Below are 22,961 nucleotides of genomic sequence, written 5' to 3'. Positions count from 1 at the left end.
GTGACAGGGAGGGCTCGGTGAGGGGACACCGGGTGGGCTCGGTGAGGGGACACCGGGCGGGCTCGGTGAGGGGTGACAGGGTGGGCTCTGTGAGGGGACACCGGGTGGGCTCTGTGAGGGGTGACAGGGTGGGCTCTGTGAGGGGACACCGGGTGGGCTCTGTGAGGGGACACCGGGTGGGCTCTGTAAGGGGTGACAGGGAGGGCTCTGTGAGGGGACACCGGGTGGGCTCGGTGAGGGGACACCGGGTGGGCTCTGTGAGGGGACACCGGGTGGGCTCGGTGAGGGGTGACAGGTGGCGGGACAATCTGTGAGGGATTTTCCAGTACGATCTGTGAGGACTTTCCCAGCCCCGCTCCCGCCGTGGCCGCTGCCGGCCCCGCCCCGCCCGCCCCGCTGCTCTCGCGAGAGGTGACAGTTCCCGGCCCGGCGCCTCCGGGAAGCGCCGCCGCTCCCGCTCCGCTCCTTCTCCCTCTCCCTTTCCCGGTTCCATCTCCCATTTCCCTTTCCCGGTTCCCGGTTCTCACTCCCGGCCATGGAGGAGCCCGGCGCTGCTGCCCCGCTCCGGGGGGACGCCGAGGAGCCCAAGCAGGTAGCGGCGCTGAGGGCGGGCCGTGAGTCGCGGGGCTGAGGGGGTTCACACTCACACAAAAACACACTCACACTTACATACAAACACACACACTCACATTCCCTGGTGTGCTCCGATTTAAGCGGTGCTTTGATGCTTCTGCCACTGTGGAATGCCGCTGTCGGGGCCGGAGCGCGGTAATTATGATGAGGCGTTAATCGCGAGGTGCTGCTGCTGTGTGTGAGGGCAGCGCATTTATGTAAGTGTGTGCTGTGGGCTCAGCCCGTGCCCTCAGCGCCCCTCGCGCTGGCACAGCCGCCCTTGGCCGTTCTTAAATAGAAATGCAGCCCTGAGCGGTAGTTACCATTATTTGTGGAGGCAGAAGCGGGTTGGTGTTAGCGGACACTTTGTCAGACTCAGTGGGAGTCAGGCTTTAGTTTTGGACTTTCTGAGGGATTTCACCTCAATAACTGTGCCTGGTGTGACAGTCCAGTGTGTGACAGTCCCGGTGTGTGTGTGCCCGCCCCGGGGCAGTGCCCGGCCCTGCTGAGGGCACCGCACACCTGGGGCAGTTCTGGGACAGGAGGGACATGGAGGGGCCAGGGAGAAAGGAATGGGGCTGGGAAAGGGGCTGGAGCAGCAGGAGGGGCTGAGGGAGCTGGGGGAGCTCAGCCTGGAGAAAAGGAGGCTCAGGGGGCACCTTCTGGCTCTGCAATCCCTGCCAGGAGGGAGGAGCCGGGGAAGGGTCGGGCTCTGCTCCTGGGCCAGGAGGAGAGGGAATGGCCTCAGGCTGGGCCAGGGCAGGGGGCACAGCAGCAGGAATTTCCTCCTGGAAAGGGTGGTCAGGCCTTGGCAGGGGCTGCCCAGGGAGGTTTGGAGTGCCCAGCCCTGAAGGTGTCCAAGGCAGGACTGGCCGTGGCACTCAGAGCTCTGGGCTGGGGGACAAGGTGGGCATCGGGCACAGGGTGGGCTCCAGGGGCTGGGAGAGCTTTGCCAAGATGGGCATCGGGCACAGGGTGGGCTCGATGGGCTGGGAGGACTTTTCCAAGGTGGGCATCAGGCACAGGGTGGGCTCGATGGGCTGGCAGAGCTTTGCCAAGGTGGGCATCAGGCACAGGGTGGGCTCGATGGGCTGGGAGGGCTTTGCCAAGGTGGGCAGCGGGCACCGGGTGGGCTCGATGGGCTGGCAGGGCTCTGCCAAGGTGGGCATTGGGCACAGGGTGGGCTCCATGGGCTGGGAGGGCTTTGCCAAGGTGGGCATTGGGCACAGGGTGGGCTCGATGGGCTGGCAGGGCTTTGCCAAGGTGGGCATCGGGCACAGGGTGGGCTCGACGATCTTAGAAGTCTTTTCCAACCTTAATGATTCCTTGATAACTCGAAGTGGAGCTTATGCTTGACACAAATGTTGGAATTGGGATAACTGGAATACTCATGACCACGTGCAGGAAAAAGGGGTAAGTGAATACAGGACTAGGTTTTGGTCACTTACCGTTAAAAGTAACTGATCACAGAGCAAGCCTGATAGTTTTATTTGCCAACATTTTATAAATCAAATACTTAATTTCTCTGTGCAAAGCAGGGGTCGGTGCTGTTCCTTGGAGGCAATGAAGTGAAGAGCAGTGCAGTGGTGAAATACTCCTCTGCCCCACCACAGGCAGCCTTTGCCCGGCTCCAGGAGAAAACCGACCTGAAGCTTCCCCCGGCCAACTGGTTACGTGAAAGTGCCAAGCTGGGACCAGCAGGGACAACCATTCTGGGCAACAGCAAGAAAAGTAAACCCTTCTCAAGGTAAAGAATTGCAGCCCCTGTTTTTTCCAGGCCTTTATGAAGAATTCTAGTAGTGGACTTGGAATCTATGTCATTTAAAGTACAGACTTTACCATAACAACAAGCTGTTGTTTTGTCTTAATGATTCTTCCTTTTCTTCTATTGCTTTGTCTTAATGATTCTTCCTTTTCTTTCCCATCTTGAGTTCTTCCCTTTGTGCTCTAATCTGGTCTCCTTTGTAAATGATTAGTGATGTTGATTATTATTTTGCTCCAGTGCACCTTGACACCTTGGCTGAGACAGTCAAACTGACCTTCTGTTCTTCCCTGGTTGGCCAGAATTAAACTGGATTGGTTCAGTCTGCCTTTGACAGCAGGTGAAAATGAACCAAGTGTGGTTCCCTTGGGAGCCAAGAGCCAATTTATGGCTCTTCCGGATCTTTGCAAACTGGACCTGACAAACTAAAGGCAAATGGAATTCCATATTTACATCAGGAGGTGAAATAAGGGGCACACCCAAAGAGCAGTGTTACCTTTCAGTGTGGATGTTTGTGAAACAGATGAATGAGTTGAGTTCAGAGTGTTTATAAACACTTTTGTGTTTATAAACATTTGAGGAGGCTCAAATCCTGTGCTGAACAAGGAAATTGACAGCAAATCAACCACTCAGTGAACTGTAACAGTTTGTGGAGGGTCCGTGTTTAAATCCTCATAATCTCTTTTAGGAGCTGTGCTTTTCTTGAGCAGAATAACATGTTTGTCAAGGCTTTATGATTTTTTCCTGTTTATTTTAGATATTATGTTTGTCACATAGTCTGGCAGTTGAATCTCCCTCTGGTGTCAGTATTAAAAAGCTGATAGCAAAAGTAGAACTTTGGACACTTGCACATCGTGTATTTTTGGGGTTATAGTAATATCTGGTTTAATTTTAGAGAATGATCTGTACATTGAAATGTTCTAACTTAAGTGGCTTGTAATTTAGAGAGGCCTTAATGAGGGTGGAGGAATGTGCAAGGATAAGTCTGTTACAACATGCAGGGCAGTTTTGGAAAACGTGAATAAGAGGCCAAATTAAGTGATAGCTACTAAAAGAAAAGTGTTCAATTTGCTTAATGCCTTAAAGAGAAACTCTTTGAAAAACTCTTATTTTTTGTGTTAAAACACCAACTCAATTTCTCTGATTTCCCATAGCTGTCCTAACAACCACTTTAAATTTTTCATGAATTCAACAGAAGCTTAAGTGTTTTAGAATGTCTTGAAATCAGATCTAAGCACTTTCAAAGATGTCTTTGAAAAACTTACAGAATATAAAAATGAAATTATTGTGTTAATTTTAGGCCTCATTACACGTGATGAGTTTTAGCTGTTTTTTTAATGATGAAAAAAACCTTTCAAAGATTTAATAGGTGTCAAAACCAGCTCTGTGGTGTCGTGTTGCACCTGTGTTAACTTGTAATATTTCTGAAATAGCTTTGGGATGGCTTATGACTTCATTGACTCCGTTGGGAATGATGTGGATGTCGTGTCTGATTCAGAGGTATGTACAACTTCTTAAGTTCTGTCATAAATTCTTACACTGCATAAAATATTTTAAGATACTGTCATGGCTTTCTGGCATCTTTGTGTCCTTTGGGGAAAAGGGAGGACCCCCACACTTTTGCCCTGCCATGTGAGGGAGTTGTGATTCTGAATAAGAAATGCAGAGAGAAAATCATATTTCCTGTGCATTTCTACAAAAAATCTTCAGCTAAAATACACAGTTTAGTGAATGCAGCACATCAGTCTTGCAGGGCAGTGGTCTTGTGTGTTTGAAATTAGTTGTTCTGAAGTGAATTATTACTTTCAAGATGATTTCTTTTTCTATTTTTATGTGGAAGAGAAAGTTCCCCTCCAACTTGCTGCTTCTTTCCTCTGATTTGTGTCAGCTTTTTGGTGCTGGTAATACCTGTGGAATTGAGATGAGGCTTTTCAGAAGAAGAAACAACATTTACTGTATTAAAATTTGGCAGATTTGTGTTCAGACTTAGATCCTCTGTCCAGATTCCTCTGAGCACCTGACAAAGTGTTGGTATTCCTGTGGTGAAGATAAAGCTTTAAAATCCAAACCATCCACTTGGCATTTTTGGTCATTTTTGTTGATACCTGGCCATGATTATCAAAAGACAGAACATGTTTAAACCATGTGTGTCATTTTTCCTGACTACTTGATCTCTCTGTAACTGCCATCTGTGTTCTCTGACCTCAACAAATATATTTTCTCCTGGAATGGTCTTAAAATCCCTGGCCCTGTAAAGTTTATTTGCCTGACCGTGTGTGCTGAGTTTGCCTGAGAGAATTTCCTTCCCAGTGGCTGGTCTGGGATTGTGTTTGGGAATTGTGCTGAACACGGGGCTGATAATACTGAGATATTTTTGTTATTGCTGAGCAGGGCTTACACAGAGCCACGGCCTTTGCTGCTGCTGTTGCTGTGCTGGTGAGGGGGTGGGGATGCCTGGAAAACTGGGAGGAATCACAGCCAGGAATAGGTATCCCAGGTGACCAAAGGGCCTGGGGGGGAAGAAGGAAGGGGGGACTGAGTGCCATGATCTGGTAAAGGGACTGGAGTTGGACCAAGGGTTGGACTTGATGATCTCGGAGGTCTTTTCCAATCCAATCCATTCTGTGATTCTATGTTTGCAGTGATGGTGCTTGTCTTCCCAAGTCACCATTACCCCGATGGGGCCTTAGTTTCCTAAAAACTTCCTTTTGCACAGTACAGTGACAGTGAATATTCTCTCTTTTCTCCTGCCAGAACATCAAGAAGCTGCTGAAGATCCCGTACAGCAAGTCCCACGTGAGCATGGCCGTGCACCGCATCGGGCGGACGCTGCTCTTGGACGAGCTGGATATTCAGGAGCTCTTCATGAGATCCTCCCAGGTGATCCAGCTGGGTTTGGTTGAGTGTGGCACGTGGCCAGAAGGCATTATTTCAGGAATAGAGTGCCCAGCAAGGAAATATGTGTGGAAATTCCTAAGAGTCATCCATGAGCACCAGAGGGGCTCTGCTTTGCCATCAGCTTAGCCATGAACCTCACCTGATGTATTTATGGCATTGTAGCATTAAATTTCCATGTCCCACCATCCTGGAATTACTTCAGTATTGCTGTACTGTTTGATTTGTTTTATTTTTACTAAATATTTGTTACCCTGTAACCTCTTACTTTCTAATGAAGTAAGAACTTAACTTCTCTACAAGATAAATTTTCAATAATGACCAATTCAGGACTTCAGCTGTGAAGTTATTTTTGGGCTTCTTTTCTGGTTGTGGATGAGTATTTGCAAGTTTATAAGGCCCTTTGTTTACTTTGCAGATGCTTCTTTGTGTTAATTTCATATTTCTGATCCTGCCTAGACAGGGGACTGGACGTGGCTGAAAGAGTTTTATCAAAGGCTGATTGATCAGAAGTGGCAAAGAAAAAAGAAGAGTAAAGAACACTGGTACCAGAAGGCCATACTTTCTAAATTTTTGTATTACAGGTAACTTTATGTCTGCATGAACCTTGAATTCTGCATCACTTACTTTTGCGTGGTTTCTGGTCTTGAAGTAAATGTTAAAATTCCAGTATGGTCTGTCTTATTTACTGGTTTAGCCTTATAATACAGAGGAAACTGATGGCTGAGGTCAGGAAACAACATGTAAATGTTTAACAGAAATGGAAGTATTTTACTTTAAAATTGAAGTGTTAAAGAATAAAATAAACAGCATGACTTGATGAGCTGCATATTAGCCAAGTCATTTGCTGAGAACAGACATAACATAACAGACATAACTGCCAGGGGAAATTTAACTTGGAGATCAGGAAGAAATTCTTTGCAGAGAGAGTGCTCAGGCATTGAAATGGGCTTCCCAGAGAGGGGGTGGATTCCCCATCCCTGGAGGTTTTTCAACTGAGCTTGGCCGTGGCACTGAGTGCCATGATCTGGTAAAGGGACTGGAGTTGGACCAAGGGTTGGACTTGATGATCTCGGAGGTCTTTTCCAACCCAATCCATTCTATGATTCTATGAACAATTCTAAAATGATCTGTTTGCCTGTAGTCAGCTGAACTTTTCAATGTTTCTTTGGCAGCATTAATGGTGATGGAGCTGCTCAGCCTGTTCCTTCCACTTCCAAACAGCACCAGGAGGGCCCTGTTGCAGGTGAGAGTGATGAAGCAGGAAGGGCCTCCTGGCCAGCTCCTTTTGAAATGCCTTCTTCGTTATCTGAAGATCCAGGTGCCTCTAACCAGGTTGGTGTGTGGGGTGTTTTAAGTGGCACCTCAGTGTCTGTAGAGACATAGATGTTGAAATGTTTCCAGAGGTGCTGCTGCAGAACTCTTTGCTGAAAGAACTGAACTAAGGCTTGAGGAGAGCTTGGCAGGAGATGCAGTTTAGCTTATGCAAGTGTTTCACAGCTCTGAATTTCTGAAATTACTTTTTTCCTGCCACTCTACTGTTAAATTGTTATTCATCCCAGCATTTTTAAGAAATAAAGCATTTGGTGAGGAGGAACCATCAATGACCTTATCTAAAAGCAGGACAATCGTGATAATTCAGGAGGGGTCTGTGTAAGCTTGAGGTTCTGGCCTTTCTTTTTAAATATGTCATTGAAATCAGTCTGTTGTGGCCTTTGACTTAACAGGAGAAGAGGAAGATGAACATCTATGAAAATGTTTGCAAAACAGTTCAGCGACATTTACAAAGGCTTGCTGTGAGAGTACACAAGTGAAAAGGGAGATATTTATAGTAATTATGCAACAAACTGATTATTATCAGGCCCTAATTCAGGATTTCCATCTGTGGCTAAACTTATGAAAACTTAATTCCTGTGGGATTTTGAGTAATATAAGCCAGGAATTGATTAAATGTTGGAAAGGTTGAAAGATCTGTTGTATTCATTCTGCATTAATAGCATCATGATGCTCTAATTGTGCTTGCACAGTGTTACCACTCACATGCCAAATGTCTTGGTCAGCCAGCTTAGGGAGCTTCTAACCTACATTATCTATAAAAATGTAACTGCATGTGTTGTGGTGTGATAATATTCTCAAGGGGAGAACTATTTCAGTACTTGGAAGCTGTTAGAAAAAGGACAACTTGTCTCTTCCACCCTCTTGAGGAGCTGTTGCCCAATCCAGCAGACTGTGTATCATAAAGAGGCTGTTGTGCACTGCAGTGTAGTTTTCTTTAATTTATAAATAAAACAGCAAGAAGAGGTTTTGCTTCTGGAGACTGATAATCTGGTGCTGACCCTGGGTTAATGAGGAGTTCCTATAAATACTTTCTGATTTCCTTCCAGAGCCTCTGAGTGTATAAATAAAGCACAGAACTTTGGTATTATCTATAGAAAAGAAACATTCTAGTCACCGACTAGAGGCTTTTGGTAGTTTAATAGGTCCTTATTTCAAGGTGTTAAAGTTTTTTCCCTTATGTGCTGTTGTTGTTGATATTCTTTTGGAATGGCCTGACGTGACCCCAGCAGCAGAGTCACTCCGTGTCCTTGTGCTCCCCACAGGGCAGTGTGCCTCTTGAACCCTCATGCTTAGTGGGGCACGTGGCCTCAGCCCCCCGAGAACAAAACCTGGCTCCTTTGTTCAGTGACGGGGAGAGCAGTCAGGTATGCTGTCTGTGAGCCCTGAACCCCCCTTCTAACCTCACCCCCAGAATCTGGGCTAAGGTGGAACCAAGACAGAGCCTCAGTCCCCTGCAGAAGTAGCTGTTGTGGCATCTGCACCCTGAGTGTTTGCAGCTCCTGTGAACGTGTAGCCCAGTGCATCTCGTGCTGTCCTTTATTTGCTGCTTTGGCCTCTTGCTGCCTCATAATTCCACAGAATGTCCTGGACACCAAGCTTTATACCAAGTTTTATGGACCAAATCTTCTTTCTCTTAATGAAGGGGCTAAAAAATGACTTTGTTCGTAACATCTTGTGGACCTTTGAGGATATCCACATGTTGGTGGGATCAAACATGCCAATATTTGGAGGTGGGAGATACCCTGCTGTGAGCCTGCGTCTCAGGTGAGCTTGGGAGCTCAGCAGGTACATGTGCCAGCCTTGACTGATATGTTGTTTGCTTCTCATTTATCTCCCTGTGGTTTTTGCTATTTGTATAAAAGAGAGCAGTAATATTTCTCCTCCTGTGATTCTGAATGTCAGTAAGTAAGCTGGGCATAAGTACTGAAAATATTATTAAACAGTAAGAACTATTCCAGTCACAACTTAATGCTGATCCCTTGAACAGCCTTTCTGTTCCTGCCTCTGCATAGGCAAAGAATGAGCAAAAACTCGAAACTCACATGGTGTATTTGTCATCATTTCAAGACACATCTAGGAATTAATAGTGCCTTGCTCTCCAAGGAATTTTGGAAGGTCTGGGAGAAGGTCTTTGCTATAATTAGTTGCAGTTAATATTGTATTCCTTTAGAACTTGTTTAGTACTTATTATCATGGTCATAGTGTGACATCTGAATCTTATTAAAGTATGTGTGGGCAAAAATTCCAAACTGCTGGTGGAATGTGAGCATATTCCATTGGAGAGATCAGTAAGTCTGTTTTGATGTAGCTTGTTATTATAACAATTCACAAGTAATTGTTTTAGTATCCTCTTTTGATGTAGCTTGTTATTACAACAATTCCCAAGTAATTGTTTTAGTATCCATCCACTCTCAGGTGACTGAAATAACAATTGCATTACTGAACATGCCTGATATTTTCTGAACAGTGAATAAAGACCTAAATAACACTAGACATATTTGTTTTCAGGGATAACAACAAGCCAATAAATGTGCTAACAGGCATTGACTATTGGTTGGACAACTTGATATGCAACGTACCAGAGCTCGTGATGTGCTTTCATGTGAATGGAATTGTTCAGGTAAGTCTGGCCCTTTGTGTTAATCTGTTCTGGAGATGCTGAAATTGCTTCAGTTGCAGCAGATCTCTCTTAGTGTACTGACAAAAAGACTACAAGAATCCTGTGTTGCAGGATGAGCAGCCTCTAGACAGCTTGCAGCAGTCATCTAAAAATAGTGTTCCTTTTTCCCCTGCCTTTCATGCCTTCCTTCTTCCCCTGGTGTGTGAGGGAAGGCAAAAATAAAAACTGCAACAGCAGAAATCAGTTTCTTACATCTTAAAATCTGCAGTGTTCCCTTGCCAAGACATGCATGGTTTGTGAATGTCTGTTTAGGCTGTTTCACCATAGACAGCTGAGTTTCTGTGGGTCCTGATAGGCTGTAGTTGCTTCCTGGGCTGAGTAGGTTTCACTGAAGTAATAAATAAATCTTGCACTTTCTCCCCTTTTTTCCATCTCTTTTCTCCATATTTGTCACAGAAGTGGATCCTTCTGAAAGCTTTTATTGAGTCAAGATGTTCTTGCTTAAAGCAAACCATAGAACTTAATTGATCTTTATAGTAGCTTTTGATTCTTTCAGCCATAGACTCACTGATATATGAATTTTGGGGGTGTAGGTGGCAGAAAACACTCCTAATCTTGAGTTTTGACATACATTCTTTGCAGAAATATGAAATGATCAAGACTGAAGATATTCCCAATTTGGAAAACTCAAATTTTTCTACCAAAGTGATAAAAGATATTGCTCAAAATATCTTGTCTTTTCTGAAATCAAATTGCACCAAAGAAGGACATACTTACTGGTTGTTCAAAGGTGAGTAGATTTAGATGAATTTGAAAGGATTTGTGGTAATATCATGTGTAATAATGAAAGATTTTGCTTTTCAGCAAGTGGGAGTGATATAGTAAAGCTCTATGACCTCACCACGCTTTGTGAAGAGACAGAGGACAAATACCAAAACCCTTTTACAATGCCAGTGGCAATTCTTCTCTACAAGTGAGTTTTCATCACTTTTGTTCTAATACTCAGGTCTTGGTGCAGTTGCACTGAGACCAAAAATCACAATGAAATGACAATCAGACCAAATAAACCTGATAACCTCAGTCCTACTAAATCAAAATAGACTTTCTCCTTTTCACCATTTCTCCACATAAACTTTCTTGCTGAGAAAGTCTTGCAGAGCCATCATAAAGTTTGGAACATCTCCATTTGCAGTAGAATTGTTTAAAGCTTCTTTTTTTCCTAGCACAAAGAAATTACCCAGGGATTTTACTGTTTTGCTCAACTTCCTTTTAGAGTTGCTTGCAATATGATGCTGAAGAAAAACCAGAACAAGAAGCACTATGGCACTATCAGAACATTGCTCCTGAATTGTCTGAAGTTACTGGACAATGGCAGACATCCTCAGGTAAATTTGATGTAAATATAATAGAAATGTCATTATAACACACCAACATTGTATGTGCTGATTCCTCCTCCCAAGGGAGAGAGTTAAGATTTATTTACAACCTTAAAAATTGATTTTATGTTTCAAGAATCCCCACACTTTTTTTTTTATTAGCAGCCTCATTGCTGCACGAGTCTTCTGTCCCTCTCTAAAAGGGAACTTGCCATTACATTTGCTCTTTTGTTCCCAAAGAACCCAGTGGGAGCAGATCTTGGACAGACAGTGTTAGTGTGACTAGGAGAACATTTTTACTCTGGAGGTGACCTGGGACAGGTCAACCAGAGAGGTTGGAGTCTCCATCCTTTGGGATACTCAGAGCCCAACTGGACATGGTCCTGAGTAACCTGCCTGGAGCAAGTGGGTTGTCTTAGACAGTCTCTAAATGATTTAGATTTCAGCTGTTTTCAACTGAAAATCCCAAAAATGTGATGTGAAAAACCTGGATTGTATTTGATTACAAGAGGAGACATGGCATATGTTAACTGTTAAGAATTTTGTAGATCAGGGTTGTGAAAAATTCTCGAAATCCCAGTAGAATCTCTTCAATTTTTTTTCTTGCTTAAATTCATTGTGTTGTCTCCTGTGATCTACAATAGGCACTACTCATTCTTTCCCAGTAGGTTTTTATTCTCTTCTAGACTTGATCAGTCTTGGATCCTGTTCCCTGTCAGGGAACTTGACCAGGCTCTATTTACAGGTCATCAAACACCTATTAGCATGTACTCTGTACTCTTTATTCTAAGATAATTTATATTGTTCTCATCTCTCCAGAAAAGTGTATTTTGTAAATGAATGACTACTTTTTTTTCTCTTCCTTAAAAAGATTATTGCCTCAGCAAACTACATGTTATCAGAGCTGTTCCAGTTGGATGAACCTAAAAAAGAAGACAGCACAGACTTCCCTATAAATGGGAATTCTGATGAGAGTTACAGCGAGGAAGAGGAAGAAATGCCAGACAGTGATGAAAATGGTTCTTACAGCAACAGTTCTGATCCCCCAGATGACAACAAAGCAGTGGCAATAATCAAATCTGTTGGAGAGTTGTCAGTGCCAGAAAAGTACAAGTCTGTGCATCGAATCCGTGTAAGTGACACTGGGATTGAAGGGGTTTCTTTGGGAGATCCAGTTGTGTGACCAGACTGGGTGGTGAAATTCAGTCCCCTCTTAGTTTTGTCTTCAGGGTAACTGTAGTGGGGGAAGAAACTTTTCACGAGCTACCCTTAAAATCTGAGTTGTTTGAATTTGACAGTTTAGTGTAGATTTTTCCCTACCATCTCCCACATGTTCTTAGGACATTATTCTGCTTATTCCTGCCTTTCCAAGGTCACTGGTCAGGAGACAGCTGCTTTCATTTCCTTGAAATTTTTTCTCCTCAGTACAGATGTTAGAAAAAAGATTTCATTTTTGGTCCTATAGAGCAATCTCACAATCACAGTGTTACAATTTTGATTATTGGTTTATCAATCACATGGATGCCAAGGAAGTTTCAGGAATACCCTGGATATGAATCCAGCTGTCCCCTTAGACACCATATGTACACATGTGCAGAGATTTCTTAAAATAATTTGTAACTGCTGTTGCTGTCTTAATTTCTAACACTCCCAAAGTCCATCAGCTGAAGCCAAACAATTTCTCCAGGTGCAGAAGTGTTTGATTTTCTGCCACCCCTTCTATTCTGCCCCAGAAGAAAACAAGAGTACAAACCTCCCTCAGAAAACTCCCAAGGCACTGAGTTGTTCAAAGGTGACAAAAGTGCAGCTTTGTATAGGCTGAATAAGTGATTTGTGTGCAGTGTTGAATCTGCTTATCTTCCAGTGGATAAGCTTTTGTGGATGCCTAAAGTAAACAATTAAGAAGTGGAGGAATAAGGACACCACGCACGGACCAGTGTGATCAAGTGAATGCCCTTTATTGCACACTGCATATGGTTTATATAGGGCTGATCAAGTGAATGCCCTTTATTACACATTGCATATGGTTTATATAGGGCTAAGGCACCTTCTATTGGCTGAATTAAACCTCACACCATCAAGCTACAAACCTCAATTGGTTATAATCCATATCTCACAAGTCCAATGTTTTGGTGAACTCATCCTGACTGTTTTCGGGTACATCTCCAGAATCCTGTGGGAAGCTTGAAGAGTTCTCATGAGAAACTTCTGGGGAGTAGCTGAGAGCTCCCAGGGAGTGATTTCTCCTTTACTGGCCAGCAGCAGCTGTGGCCCTGTTTGTTCTTAGCTGGCAGCTGCTTCAGTCTCACTGAGTCCATATAGATTTGAATTGCTCACCTTTGATCTCTCTGTACCTACAGATGCCTTTGTAAGGATGTTGTGGAATAGAGTCATCTCTGCTTCCCATTGTCCTTGGAATAGCAGGAGGGAGCAGAGTGCCACTGAGACTAAGGAAAGGGATGCTGTGGTGCTTCTCAGTGTAGAGTTCAACTGTCCCATTAACACTTAGAATTACAGACTATTCTGAGTTGGGAGGGACCCACAAGGATCATCGAGTCCAACTCTTCAGTCAATGGCCCACACAGGGGATTGAACCCATGACCTTGGTGTTATTACAACCAAGTTTTAACCAACTGAGCTAATCTCAGTCCTAATGCTGCCTCTGGGCAGTGTGTTCCTGTCTCCCCTGCTGACCCTCCCTCTGTGCTGCCCCACAGCCCAGCTGTGCATTCCCAGTGTGCCACGGCACCGAGGAGCGCTGCCGGCTCGTGCTCAACCACGTCCTGGAGGTGAGTGAGTTCCCTCAGCTTCCCCATCCCACCTGTCTCGCTTTAGCCCGGCCCTCTTGCCAAGCCCAAACTGCCTTCCCCCCTCCTTCCCACACTCTTCCCAGCAAAGGGAAAAAAACCTGAAAAGAAAGCATGAACTCAAAAGAAACTGAATCAAATTAGAATATACATATATTTTCTAACATTTACAACTACATATGCAATTTTTACACACTATTAAGGGCCCTGGGGGGGAAAAGGGAGGAGAGAACAAGGAGGGACAAAAAAAAAACCCAAACACAAAACAGACAAATACAGTCAAAAACTTTAAAGAAGAAAGGAAACTGGCAAAAAGTACAATCTCACCAAACAACTCCAAGAGAAAACTAGTTCTCTCTTTTTTTTTCTCTCTCTTTCTGGCACTCTGGTGAGGGACTGACACCTGGGTTACTTCTGCTCCCCCAAGCCTTGACAGAAGAAGAATGAAAAACTAACTTCCTACCCCTCTCTTAGTCCATCCTCCCTTGTTACATGGAAAACACGTGTGGATACTTACGTGATGCCCGTTTCCCGAGTTACAGCTGATTACTAAGGAAGCCTGGATCAAACCCATTACACTACCTCAGCTCCTCCCCAGCTCTTCATCTGCTCTCTGGTTGCTCTAAGCTGCTCTCAAGGTGAAGGAAGTTATTTCTTCTCTTCTGCAGGGCTTGAAGTCTGTTGACAGCAGTGTTAAGAAAGAGGGTGACCTTCCTGCAGCCGACCCCAGCACTCCAATCCCGTTGAAGTATGAAGATGAATCCACCAGTGGTGGTCCCGAGTGTCTGGAGAAACAGATGGCCTTATTTTTAGACAAAAGTAAGTTGTATTGTTGTGCAAAATAAGCCCTTTCCAGTGCCAACACAAACTGCTGCTGGTTTATTTTGATTGTCAAAGCAGTGTGCTAAGTCACTAATTACACTTTTGCCTAAGGAAAAGCATACACCTAAAACTGGAGAACAGTCTGTTCCTTTTTAAATATGAAAGAGAAGCTCATTTGGGATATTTTGCATATCAAAGACTCTTTTATAAGTAAACACATAATTTTACTGGCCCCTATTTAGATGTGGCTTTCAGAGGACTTGCATAAGGGCTTGGTATTTTGGGGTTTGGTAGGTGGAGCTCCTAAAGTTCTGTGGGCTGTTTTTAAAATAGGCTTAATTTCTCTGGGAGTGTGACTTGGATGTTTTCTAGAACTTCTGCCTTCTGGCAGGTTTTGCTCCTACATGATGCTTGCTGCTGAATTGCATATAAAATGTTAACTAGGATTTTGTTTTCTTTTTTGTACCTGAACAACTGGGGAAGGAAGCAGCAAATAAAAGGTGTTTTGTTTGCTTAAATACTCAGACTCCAGAAGTTTCAGACTCTGTCTGGAGTGACATAAAAGGTTATAGGAAAGACTTTTATTCTGAAAGTAGCAGAGTTCTCTGCAGGGCAAGGAGCCCTGTAAGCATAGCTCAGTAAGAAATTTGTCTTGCCTATTTTTACAATTCTTTATTCTTTGCTTTCTCCTCCCTTCTCCCTTTGAAAATCTCTAAATAATCAGACAGTTCAGTTTTGAGATATTACATGTCCTTGTGTTTCTCTTCCAATTTTTTGACTGTCTCTGGGATGTGAATGACCTGTAGATATTCACACATTTTCTTAGTTACTGTCAGATACATGACCACAGAATTCAAGGCCTCTATCAGAAAGTTTTGGGGTTTTACCAAGATTTCCTGAGGAGCTTTACCAAGGTCAGCTCAGCAGGAACAGTGCTCTGATAGCAGCTCTCCTGCAGCCAGGCTGTGTCTTCTGCCTCCACAGCTTGGAGCTGGTGACACACTGCAGCTCCTTGCCAGCTGGCAGGGAGAATGCCCACATACTTGTGCAGTTTAGAAACAAGTGTTTCCTGGGGGATGGGAGGCAAATATTGCACAAAAAGTACTTAATTTGGTGTCTGGATTTGTGCTCGAGTTCACCCCCGAAGCAGCAGCACTGCTACTTGTCCACTTTGGCTTTTCCAGTACCTGGGTTTGTTTTCTGTGATGCCAGTGATGTTGTTTCTCTGCCACATGTATTGACATACATACAGAAAGGATAGTTCCACTCCTGGAATGTCTAACCTGATCTACTTCTGAACATGTTTACAGTGTATGTGCAGTGTGTCTGTGTGGGGTGTCACTGGATTAGCTTTGTCTTTGTCCTAATAGAACATGCAGTGCTTAGAAATTCACTAATAATATTTAGTTATTATATACTTACATATTGTTATAAGATAATGGGCTTACAAGTCAGACCTTGCAGGTCCACCTGCAAGCAAGAGACTCGTTTCTGTGTGCAAATATTGCCAGGGCAAAATTCTGTCTTTTGGCAAGAACAGGCCTTAAATCAGTGGCCTGTTTTTTGTGTTTCCATAACTGCTGCAGCATCAAAGGAAAACTCTGGAATCTTACACAGAGGATATCTCAAAATGAGTGTGAGAAAGTCATTGGTTTTCCTTGTGGGAAGGATGAGGTTCTCCAGTTCCTTCTGTGCTGGAGGCTAAACCCACAAATGGAGGCTTTCTCAGCAAGGCTGTTCATACAGAAACACCATTTATCTTCAGGAATTGCTGCACAACATGGCAAACTCTGCCTGTGGCTTTCTTATTCTGTTCTGCTGCTGCCTAAGGGAGTAGCCTGGGCCCCTGCCCTCGTGTTTCACAAGCTGTTTGGAGTCAGAGGTGAGCTGCACTGTCCCTGTCTCCCTGTATTCAGCATCCTGATGCCAGGTGGAGTACGTGGAAAAGTGCCAAGGATTGGGTCTGTTCTGCAGATGATAAATGTGGTGGCAGACAAGCTGGGATAGCTCTGCTTGTGCAGGGCTGTAATCAGGCCATTTCCATCCTGTCTCAGCTGATGGAGTTGTGTCCAGTCTCTGGCCTGTGTTACAGAGAGATTTACTGATGAACTTCTCTTTCTGTTACAGTGGGCTCGTTCCAGAAGGGGAAGCATTCCAGTCAGTCAGGAATGATCCCTGGGTCGTGGCAGTATAAAATGAAACTCCAGCTCATTCTGAAGTCATCAAAAGCTTATTATGTGCTGTCTGATGCTGCTATGATTCTGCAGAAATATGGCAGAGCACTCCGGTACATCAAGTTGGCTTTGCAGTGCCATGGTGAGTTGTCAGAAGGGATTTGTCTCCTGTGCCATTGCCTGGACATTCCTCTCAGTGTCGTGTATTGCTGTGCATGATTTATCCCACTGGTGTGCAGTGACAAGACTGACAACCTTGTGTTAGTCAAACCAAGTGTCTGGCTCATTATTCAGGACAGAACTCTGTAGGGAAGGTAACTCCAGTCACTGATTGATAGAAAGATACTCCCATTCTGACAGACTGAGAAACTTGAGTGCACATTTGGAGCTTCAGAGCACGTGAATTTGGGGGAGTCAGCCCTGCTGCCAAGGCCAAGACAGTACTCTGTGCTCCAGGTGCTATTCCTGCAAGCTGGTGTGTTTTCCCTGGAAATGCCTGGTGGTTCCCATGTCAGTAAATACAGTTTTGACTCCCAGGAATACCAGACTTGTTCATCAGGGGAATTGGATGCTCCTGTAAAATGAAATACATCTTCTATTACTTGAATTATGAGGAATTAGATCAGGCTGTTTAGGCTAATACTGCCATAATGAGAGTAACTAATTAGGAAGTGCCAGTAGCTTAGTGCTATAGTGCTGCTGTTTGGCTTCCATTTTTGTGGGGCTTGGGGCAGGACGAGCATCATAAAGCAAACCCACTTGATTTTAGCACAAAGCATCAACGTGCTTACCAATAACTCAGAGCACTCTTCAGCTTTCAGTCCTTTAAAGACTTGAGAATGAACTTCTACCTTGTGGAAGGTACCTTATCAAACTGTATCTTATTTGAATTAATCTGTACAAAGTCAGTTTTCCTTTAGTCAAACTTGAGATTAGCAATTGTAATAATTACCAGAGTGCTCTTGTTGAGCCATCAGGAACTATGACTTTATTGAGGGGCTGGAGCGGGGCCAGAGAAGAGCAACGAGGCTGGAGAAGGGACTGGATGTGGCTCTGAGTGTCCTCTGAAACACCTCCAGGGACAGAGGATCCAACATGTCTTGATTCAACCCTACTGTGATCACCAGCCCAGGGCACTCCGTGCCCTGGGCTGGTGATCACAGTGGGGTTGGATCAAGGGTTGGACTTGGTGATCTCAGAGGTCTCTTCCAACCCAACTGAGAAGAGCAACGAGGCTGGAGAAGGGACTGGAGCACAAGTGCTGTGGGGAGAGGCTGAGGGAGCTGGGGGTGTTTAGCCTGGAGAAGAGGAGGCTCAGAGGTGACCTCAGCACTGTCTGGAACTGCCTGAAGGGAAGTTCTGGCCAGGTGGGGGTTGGTCTCTTCTCCCAGGCACTCAGCAACAGGACAAGGGGGCACGATGGGCTCAAGCTCTGCCAGGGGAAATTGAAGTTGGAGATCAGAAAAAAATTCCTGCCAGAGAGAGTGCTCAGGCATTGGAATGGGCTGCCCAGAGAGGGGGTGGATTCCCCATCCCTGGAGGTTTTTCAGCTGAGCTTGGCCGTGGCACTGAGTGCCATGATCTGGTAAAAGGACTGGAGTTGGACCAAGGGTTGGACGTGATGATCTCAGAGGTCTTTTCCAACCCAATCCATTCTATGATTCTATAAAGGAGGTTAGTCCTGAGAGGGACCTGTGTTGTCCCACTGACTCTCAGTGTGCAGGCAGGTCACATAAACCCCAGCTGTGTTGTCAGTCTGTGTCAAGCCTTGGACCATGTCATTCTTTCCCCCCCTGGCTGATCCCTGGGTTTCCCCCCAGACACGTACTGCTGTCTGTGTGGCAGCCTGCTGCCCGAGGTGCTGCTCTTCCTGTGCCAGTGCCTCACCCTCTGCGGGGACATCCAGCTCATGCTGGCTCAGCATGCCAACAACAGAGCAGCTTACCTGGAAGAGTACAACTACCAGACCAAAGAAGATCAGGAGATACTGCACAGCCTGCACAGAGAATCCAGGTGCCAAGGTATGATCGTGACCCAAGGGCACTGCCAGAGCTTGGGTATATGACAGACACAGGTTACTTCATTCATTCAAACCCATGCACTGGGCACATTTCTGGCAGAGGGGTTGTTACATTCACCTCTGTTTTCTTCAGAGAAAGCTTCTCATGCCTGTCATGCATGAGGAGATTGTTATGATACTGGGTGACAAGGCTGAAGCTGTAAAACTAAAGACAATAATTAATTAAGTCATAAGTAAAATTTACCTGTCTCTGGGATCATTCTGACATGGGTCTTGTACTTGGCTGTCTGTCTGGGCATTTTCCTCCAGACTAGCACAGGTTTATAGGCAGTTAAATGCCTCCCTGACATCTGATCCCGTCAGATCTCGGAAGCTCAGCAGGGTCAGCCCCGGATTAGTACTTGGATGGGAGACCTCCTGGGAAATGCCGGGTGCTGTAGGTTCTAGTCCGGAGAAACTTCACTGTCACTGTCCAAGCTCGCTCGGCCGTGGCAGATGAACCTCAGGACTGAAACGGTGGGGCCAGTTCTGTGCACGCTGAGCCTCACCTAAAATCCACTGCACAGGCTGGAAGGGCTCAGCCACGTCCTTCCCAAATCTTTGTTCGTGAAGCCGAGCCACACGCACACACACACACACACTCACACGGAGCATAGATTTAACTTTGGGAAATACTGTTTGACATGCAGGTTTTGCATTTTGTTTTCCAGTATTTGCCTGGGCTACAGACTTGTCCACAGACCTGGAGTACCAGCTTTCTGTCAGCTGTAAATGTTATGAAGCAGCTTATGAAATCCTGCTGTTCAGTAATTTAAAAAAGGAAAACCCAGAGCAGCACATCCAGGTGCTGAAGAGGATGGGCAACATCAGGAATGAGATTGGAGTGTTCTACATGAACCAGGCTGCTGCAGTGCAGACAGAGAGAGTGGGCAAGTGTCCTTTTTCCCATTTCTGACTCTTTCATGGAGCTACAGCAGTGATCAGGCTCACCAATAATGCACAAAATCACAAATATTTCCAGTTATAAAAATGGCATTTAAATAACTACGTGATTTTTTAATGCCCATTCTAATTATTTATCTTCAACAGATTACTGAGGCTTGTGCACTGTACTTAATTAAGCCTAAAGTGAATAAGGGAATATATAGCTTTAGAGAAATAATTTAAAAAAATCTCAGAATGCCCTCAAAAGTTCATCAGGGAAACATTAAACTATTGTGAAGGGAAGGGCATGTTGCATTCTTGGTGTGTTTGGTTTAGCCCAGCATGAGCAAGAAGAAGCTTAATTGAAACTTAAGAATAGCTTTAATAAAGTCAACCTGTGAACATTTTAGTAAGTAAATCCTTGGAGGCTTTCCTTGTGGCTTATTTTTGGTCAGCTTTCTTGAGGAAATGGAGTTGCCTAAACTGTTTTGTAGGGCCAGGTGTTCAGTGGGCTTTGTTCTTGAGCACAAACCCAGTAAAATGTCTTGCCCCCAAGTTAAGGGTGATACAAACTAGAACAAATTAGGGTTCAGTGTAAACAGCTCCAGCTTCCCAAATACCAGCTGCTTCCTGTGACCTCTGTCCAAGTAACATTTGAAGGATTTGGGATTGGACTTTCAATTTTGTGATTTGTCATCATCTCTGAGTTTTTTCAGAACTGTTACTTAGCCAAAGTCAAAGCTTAAAAGACTGAATTTTACTTGTGTGTAAGTCACATTTTATTTGTTTCATGCTTTAAGTTTCCAGTAGTAACTCCAAGAGTCTGAATGTTACTGTGAAAACAAAATATGGTTTATTATCCCGTTAGTTTCCTGGTGTTTTGTGTGTAGTGTTACTGGAACTTAAGAGTTGGACTCGATGATCCTTATGCGTCCCTTCCAGCTCAGAATTGTCTGTCATTCTGTGATTTCAGACTCTCATTCACTAATACCTCTTACCAGACACTGCAGATTATATAAAATCCTTTCACTGTGAGACTCCACACAAGGAATCCTTTTGGAAGTATATTATGTGTATTAGTGCACTTTAGGTGTTAAACCCTCATTCATATGGAAATCTTAGGAGTATTTTCCATGAACTGGGTCTTCAGAATCATTCCCCACCTGTAAATTCTAAAAGGTCACTTATGAGACAGAGAACATAATGGAAATGTTTGTTGAGTGTCTTTCAAGACCTTGAGTGAGTCTCTGAGTCTTGTGCCTTCCCCCAGTGAGTAAAACCGTGTCGATGACGGAGCAGCAGCTCTGGAAGAAAAGCTTCTCGTGCTTTGAAGAGGGAATTCAGAATTTCGAGTCCATTGATGATGCCACCAATGCTGCCCTTCTGCTGTGCAACACGGGCAGGCTGATGAGGATCTGTGCCCAGGCCCACTGTGCTGCTGAAGGCGACTTCAAGAGGGAGTTCTCCCCAGAGGAGGCCCTTTATTACAATAAGGTAACAGTGCCCTGGTTTCAGCCTGGCCAAGACTCTGATGCACCTTTCCTGGGAAGTGTTTGTGAATATGTGAAGTCTGTGTGGAATAACCTGGGATACCTCTCCTGCTTTCATACTGTCCAATTCTTGCCGTGCAGGCTTTGGTGTTGTTGTTGGGGTTGGATTTCATTGCTCTGGTGCTGTGACATCCAGATCCTGATGTTGAACATACTGCAGTGCCACACACCAGGGAGAGAGAATCCCATGGTCAGCAGTAAAGGGATCACCAAATGGGTGTAAAATAAAGAAGGCCCAGAGAGATATTTTGAGAATCCCCTGAGGATGAGTAAAGGGAAATTAATTTCTGCTTGTTGCAGATGCAGGCAGTAACTGTGCATGTGCATGGTTTTTCATCTGTAGGCTGTTGACTACTATCTGAAGGCATTGAGGTCACTGGGGAAGAGAGATGTGCATCCAGCTGTTTGGGACTCTGTGAACTGGGAGCTCTCCACCACCTACTTCACCATGGCAACTCTGCAGCAGGACTATGCTCCCTTGTCAAGAAAGGCTCAGGAACAGGTGACAAAGAGCAATCATCACATCTGGGATAAATGCAGTGTTGTCTTCCTGAAAAACTGAACAGGCAGCAAAATCGGTGTTGGAATTGTGGAATCATAGAATGGTTTGGGTTGGAAAAGACCTTCAAGCTCATCTCATTCCACCCCCTGCCATGGGCAGGGACACCTCCCACCAGCCCAGGGTGCTCCAAGCCCTGTCCAACCTGATCTGGGACACTCCCAGGGATGGGGCAGCCACAGCTTCTCTGCCCAACCTGTGCCAGGGCCTGCCCACCCTCCCAGCCAGGAATTCCTTCCCAATATCCCATCTAAATCTCCCCTTCTTCAGCTTAAGCCCTTGGTCCCTTGTACTATCACTACATGCCCTTGTGAAAAGTCCCTCTCCGGGGACTCTTTTTTAGATTTGGGGTTTTTTTATTCATTTGTCTTGTAGATAGAGAAGGAGGTGAGTGAGGCCATGATGAAGTCCTTGAAGCACTGTGATGTGGACACGGTGTGTGAGCGACAGCCCCTGTGCCAGTACCGGGCTGCCACCATCCACCACAGGCTGGCTTCCATGTACCACAGCTGCCTCAGGAACCAGGTACTGGGCACACTGCCTTGCTCTGCTGCAACACTTCCATCCTTAACAGCCCCCTGGGGGTGAGGAGTGGGATTTATCCTTTTACCTGTAGTTGGAATGTATTTATTTCAATTATTGAACCAAAGAAATGTGAGCTATTTCACAACAGCTTGCAAATGCTCCTTGCTAATGGCTGCCTCAGAATCACAGAATCATAGAATGGATTGGGTTGGAAAAGACCTCCGAGATCAGCAAGTCCAACCCTTGATCACTCTGTGCCATGGGCTGGTGATCACAGTAGTGTTGGATCAAGACGTGGTGGATTCTCACTCAGTGCCACATCCATAGAATCACAGAATGGATTGGGTTGGAAAAGACCTCTGAGATCATCGAGTCCAACCCTTGGTCCAACTCCAGTCCCTTTACCAGATCATGGCACTCAGTGCCACGGCCAAGCTCAGTTGAAAAACCTCCAGGGATGGGGAATCCACCCCCTCTCTGGGCAGCCCATTCCAATCCCTGAGCACTCTCTCTGCAAAGAAGTTTTCTGCTCTCCAACTTCAATTTCCCCTGGCAGAGCTTGAGCCCATCGTGCCCCCTTGTCCTATTGCTGAGTGCCTGGGAGAAGAGACCAACCCCCACCTGGCCAGAACTTCCCTTCAGGTAGTTACAGAACATGCAGAGTGTCTGGGGCTCACTGTGTGCCCTGCTCTCCATGCAGGTGGGTGATGAGCACCTGAGGAAGCAGCACCGAGTCCTTGCTGAGCTCCATTACAGCAAAGCCGTGCGGTTCTTCCAGCTCCTCAGGGACGCTCCCTGTGAGTTCTTGCGTGTGCAGCTGGAGAGAGTGGCCTTTGCTGAGTTCCAGATGGCCAGTAAGTGCAGCTCTGCCTTGCAACAGCTTTCCAAACTCCCACTACCTGCTTAGTGTTGTTTTTAGATAACCACACTGTGTGTGACAGCAGTGTGGTTATCTGCTGCTCAGAATAGCATTTTCC

At 45.2% G+C, this 22,961-nt stretch overlaps 1 protein-coding gene across 3 annotated transcripts in view; it reads left to right on the top strand.

The window, feature by feature from the left end:
• The first annotated feature begins 437 nt into the window (after positions 1-437).
• The window catches only part of EDRF1 (erythroid differentiation regulatory factor 1), a 25,943-nt gene continuing 3,419 nt past the window's right edge, over positions 438-22,961 (top strand). The window contains exons 1-22 of one of the 3 annotated variants that reach the window (XM_071564210.1): positions 438-592; positions 2,226-2,359; positions 3,808-3,874; positions 5,129-5,254; positions 5,729-5,853; positions 6,445-6,604; positions 7,870-7,971; positions 8,250-8,371; positions 9,116-9,227; positions 9,870-10,017; positions 10,092-10,200; positions 10,501-10,612; positions 11,475-11,735; positions 13,321-13,392; positions 14,079-14,229; positions 16,360-16,548; positions 18,227-18,427; positions 19,137-19,355; positions 20,621-20,844; positions 21,244-21,402; positions 21,835-21,984; positions 22,685-22,838. In XM_071564210.1, coding sequence (XP_071420311.1) covers positions 536-592; positions 2,226-2,359; positions 3,808-3,874; positions 5,129-5,254; positions 5,729-5,853; positions 6,445-6,604; positions 7,870-7,971; positions 8,250-8,371; positions 9,116-9,227; positions 9,870-10,017; positions 10,092-10,200; positions 10,501-10,612; positions 11,475-11,735; positions 13,321-13,392; positions 14,079-14,229; positions 16,360-16,548; positions 18,227-18,427; positions 19,137-19,355; positions 20,621-20,844; positions 21,244-21,402; positions 21,835-21,984; positions 22,685-22,838 — 3,154 coding nt within the window. In that variant the 5' untranslated portion in view covers positions 438-535. Of the gene's footprint in view, positions 593-2,150; positions 2,360-3,807; positions 3,875-5,128; positions 5,255-5,728; positions 5,854-6,444; positions 6,605-7,869; positions 7,972-8,249; positions 8,372-9,115; positions 9,228-9,869; positions 10,018-10,091; positions 10,201-10,500; positions 10,613-11,474; positions 11,736-13,320; positions 13,393-14,078; positions 14,230-16,359; positions 16,549-18,226; positions 18,428-19,136; positions 19,356-20,620; positions 20,845-21,243; positions 21,403-21,834; positions 21,985-22,684; positions 22,839-22,961 lie in introns of all 3 variants that reach the window. The other 2 variants (XM_071564209.1, XM_071564211.1) reach the window with 2 other exon arrangements.

Source organism: Pithys albifrons, chromosome 9, assembly GCF_047495875.1.
Source record: "Pithys albifrons albifrons isolate INPA30051 chromosome 9, PitAlb_v1, whole genome shotgun sequence".
Lineage (NCBI taxonomy): Eukaryota > Metazoa > Chordata > Aves > Passeriformes > Thamnophilidae > Pithys > Pithys albifrons.
The sequence above is the reverse complement of the archived record's forward strand: the minus strand, read 5'-3'. Positions and strand labels throughout refer to the sequence as shown.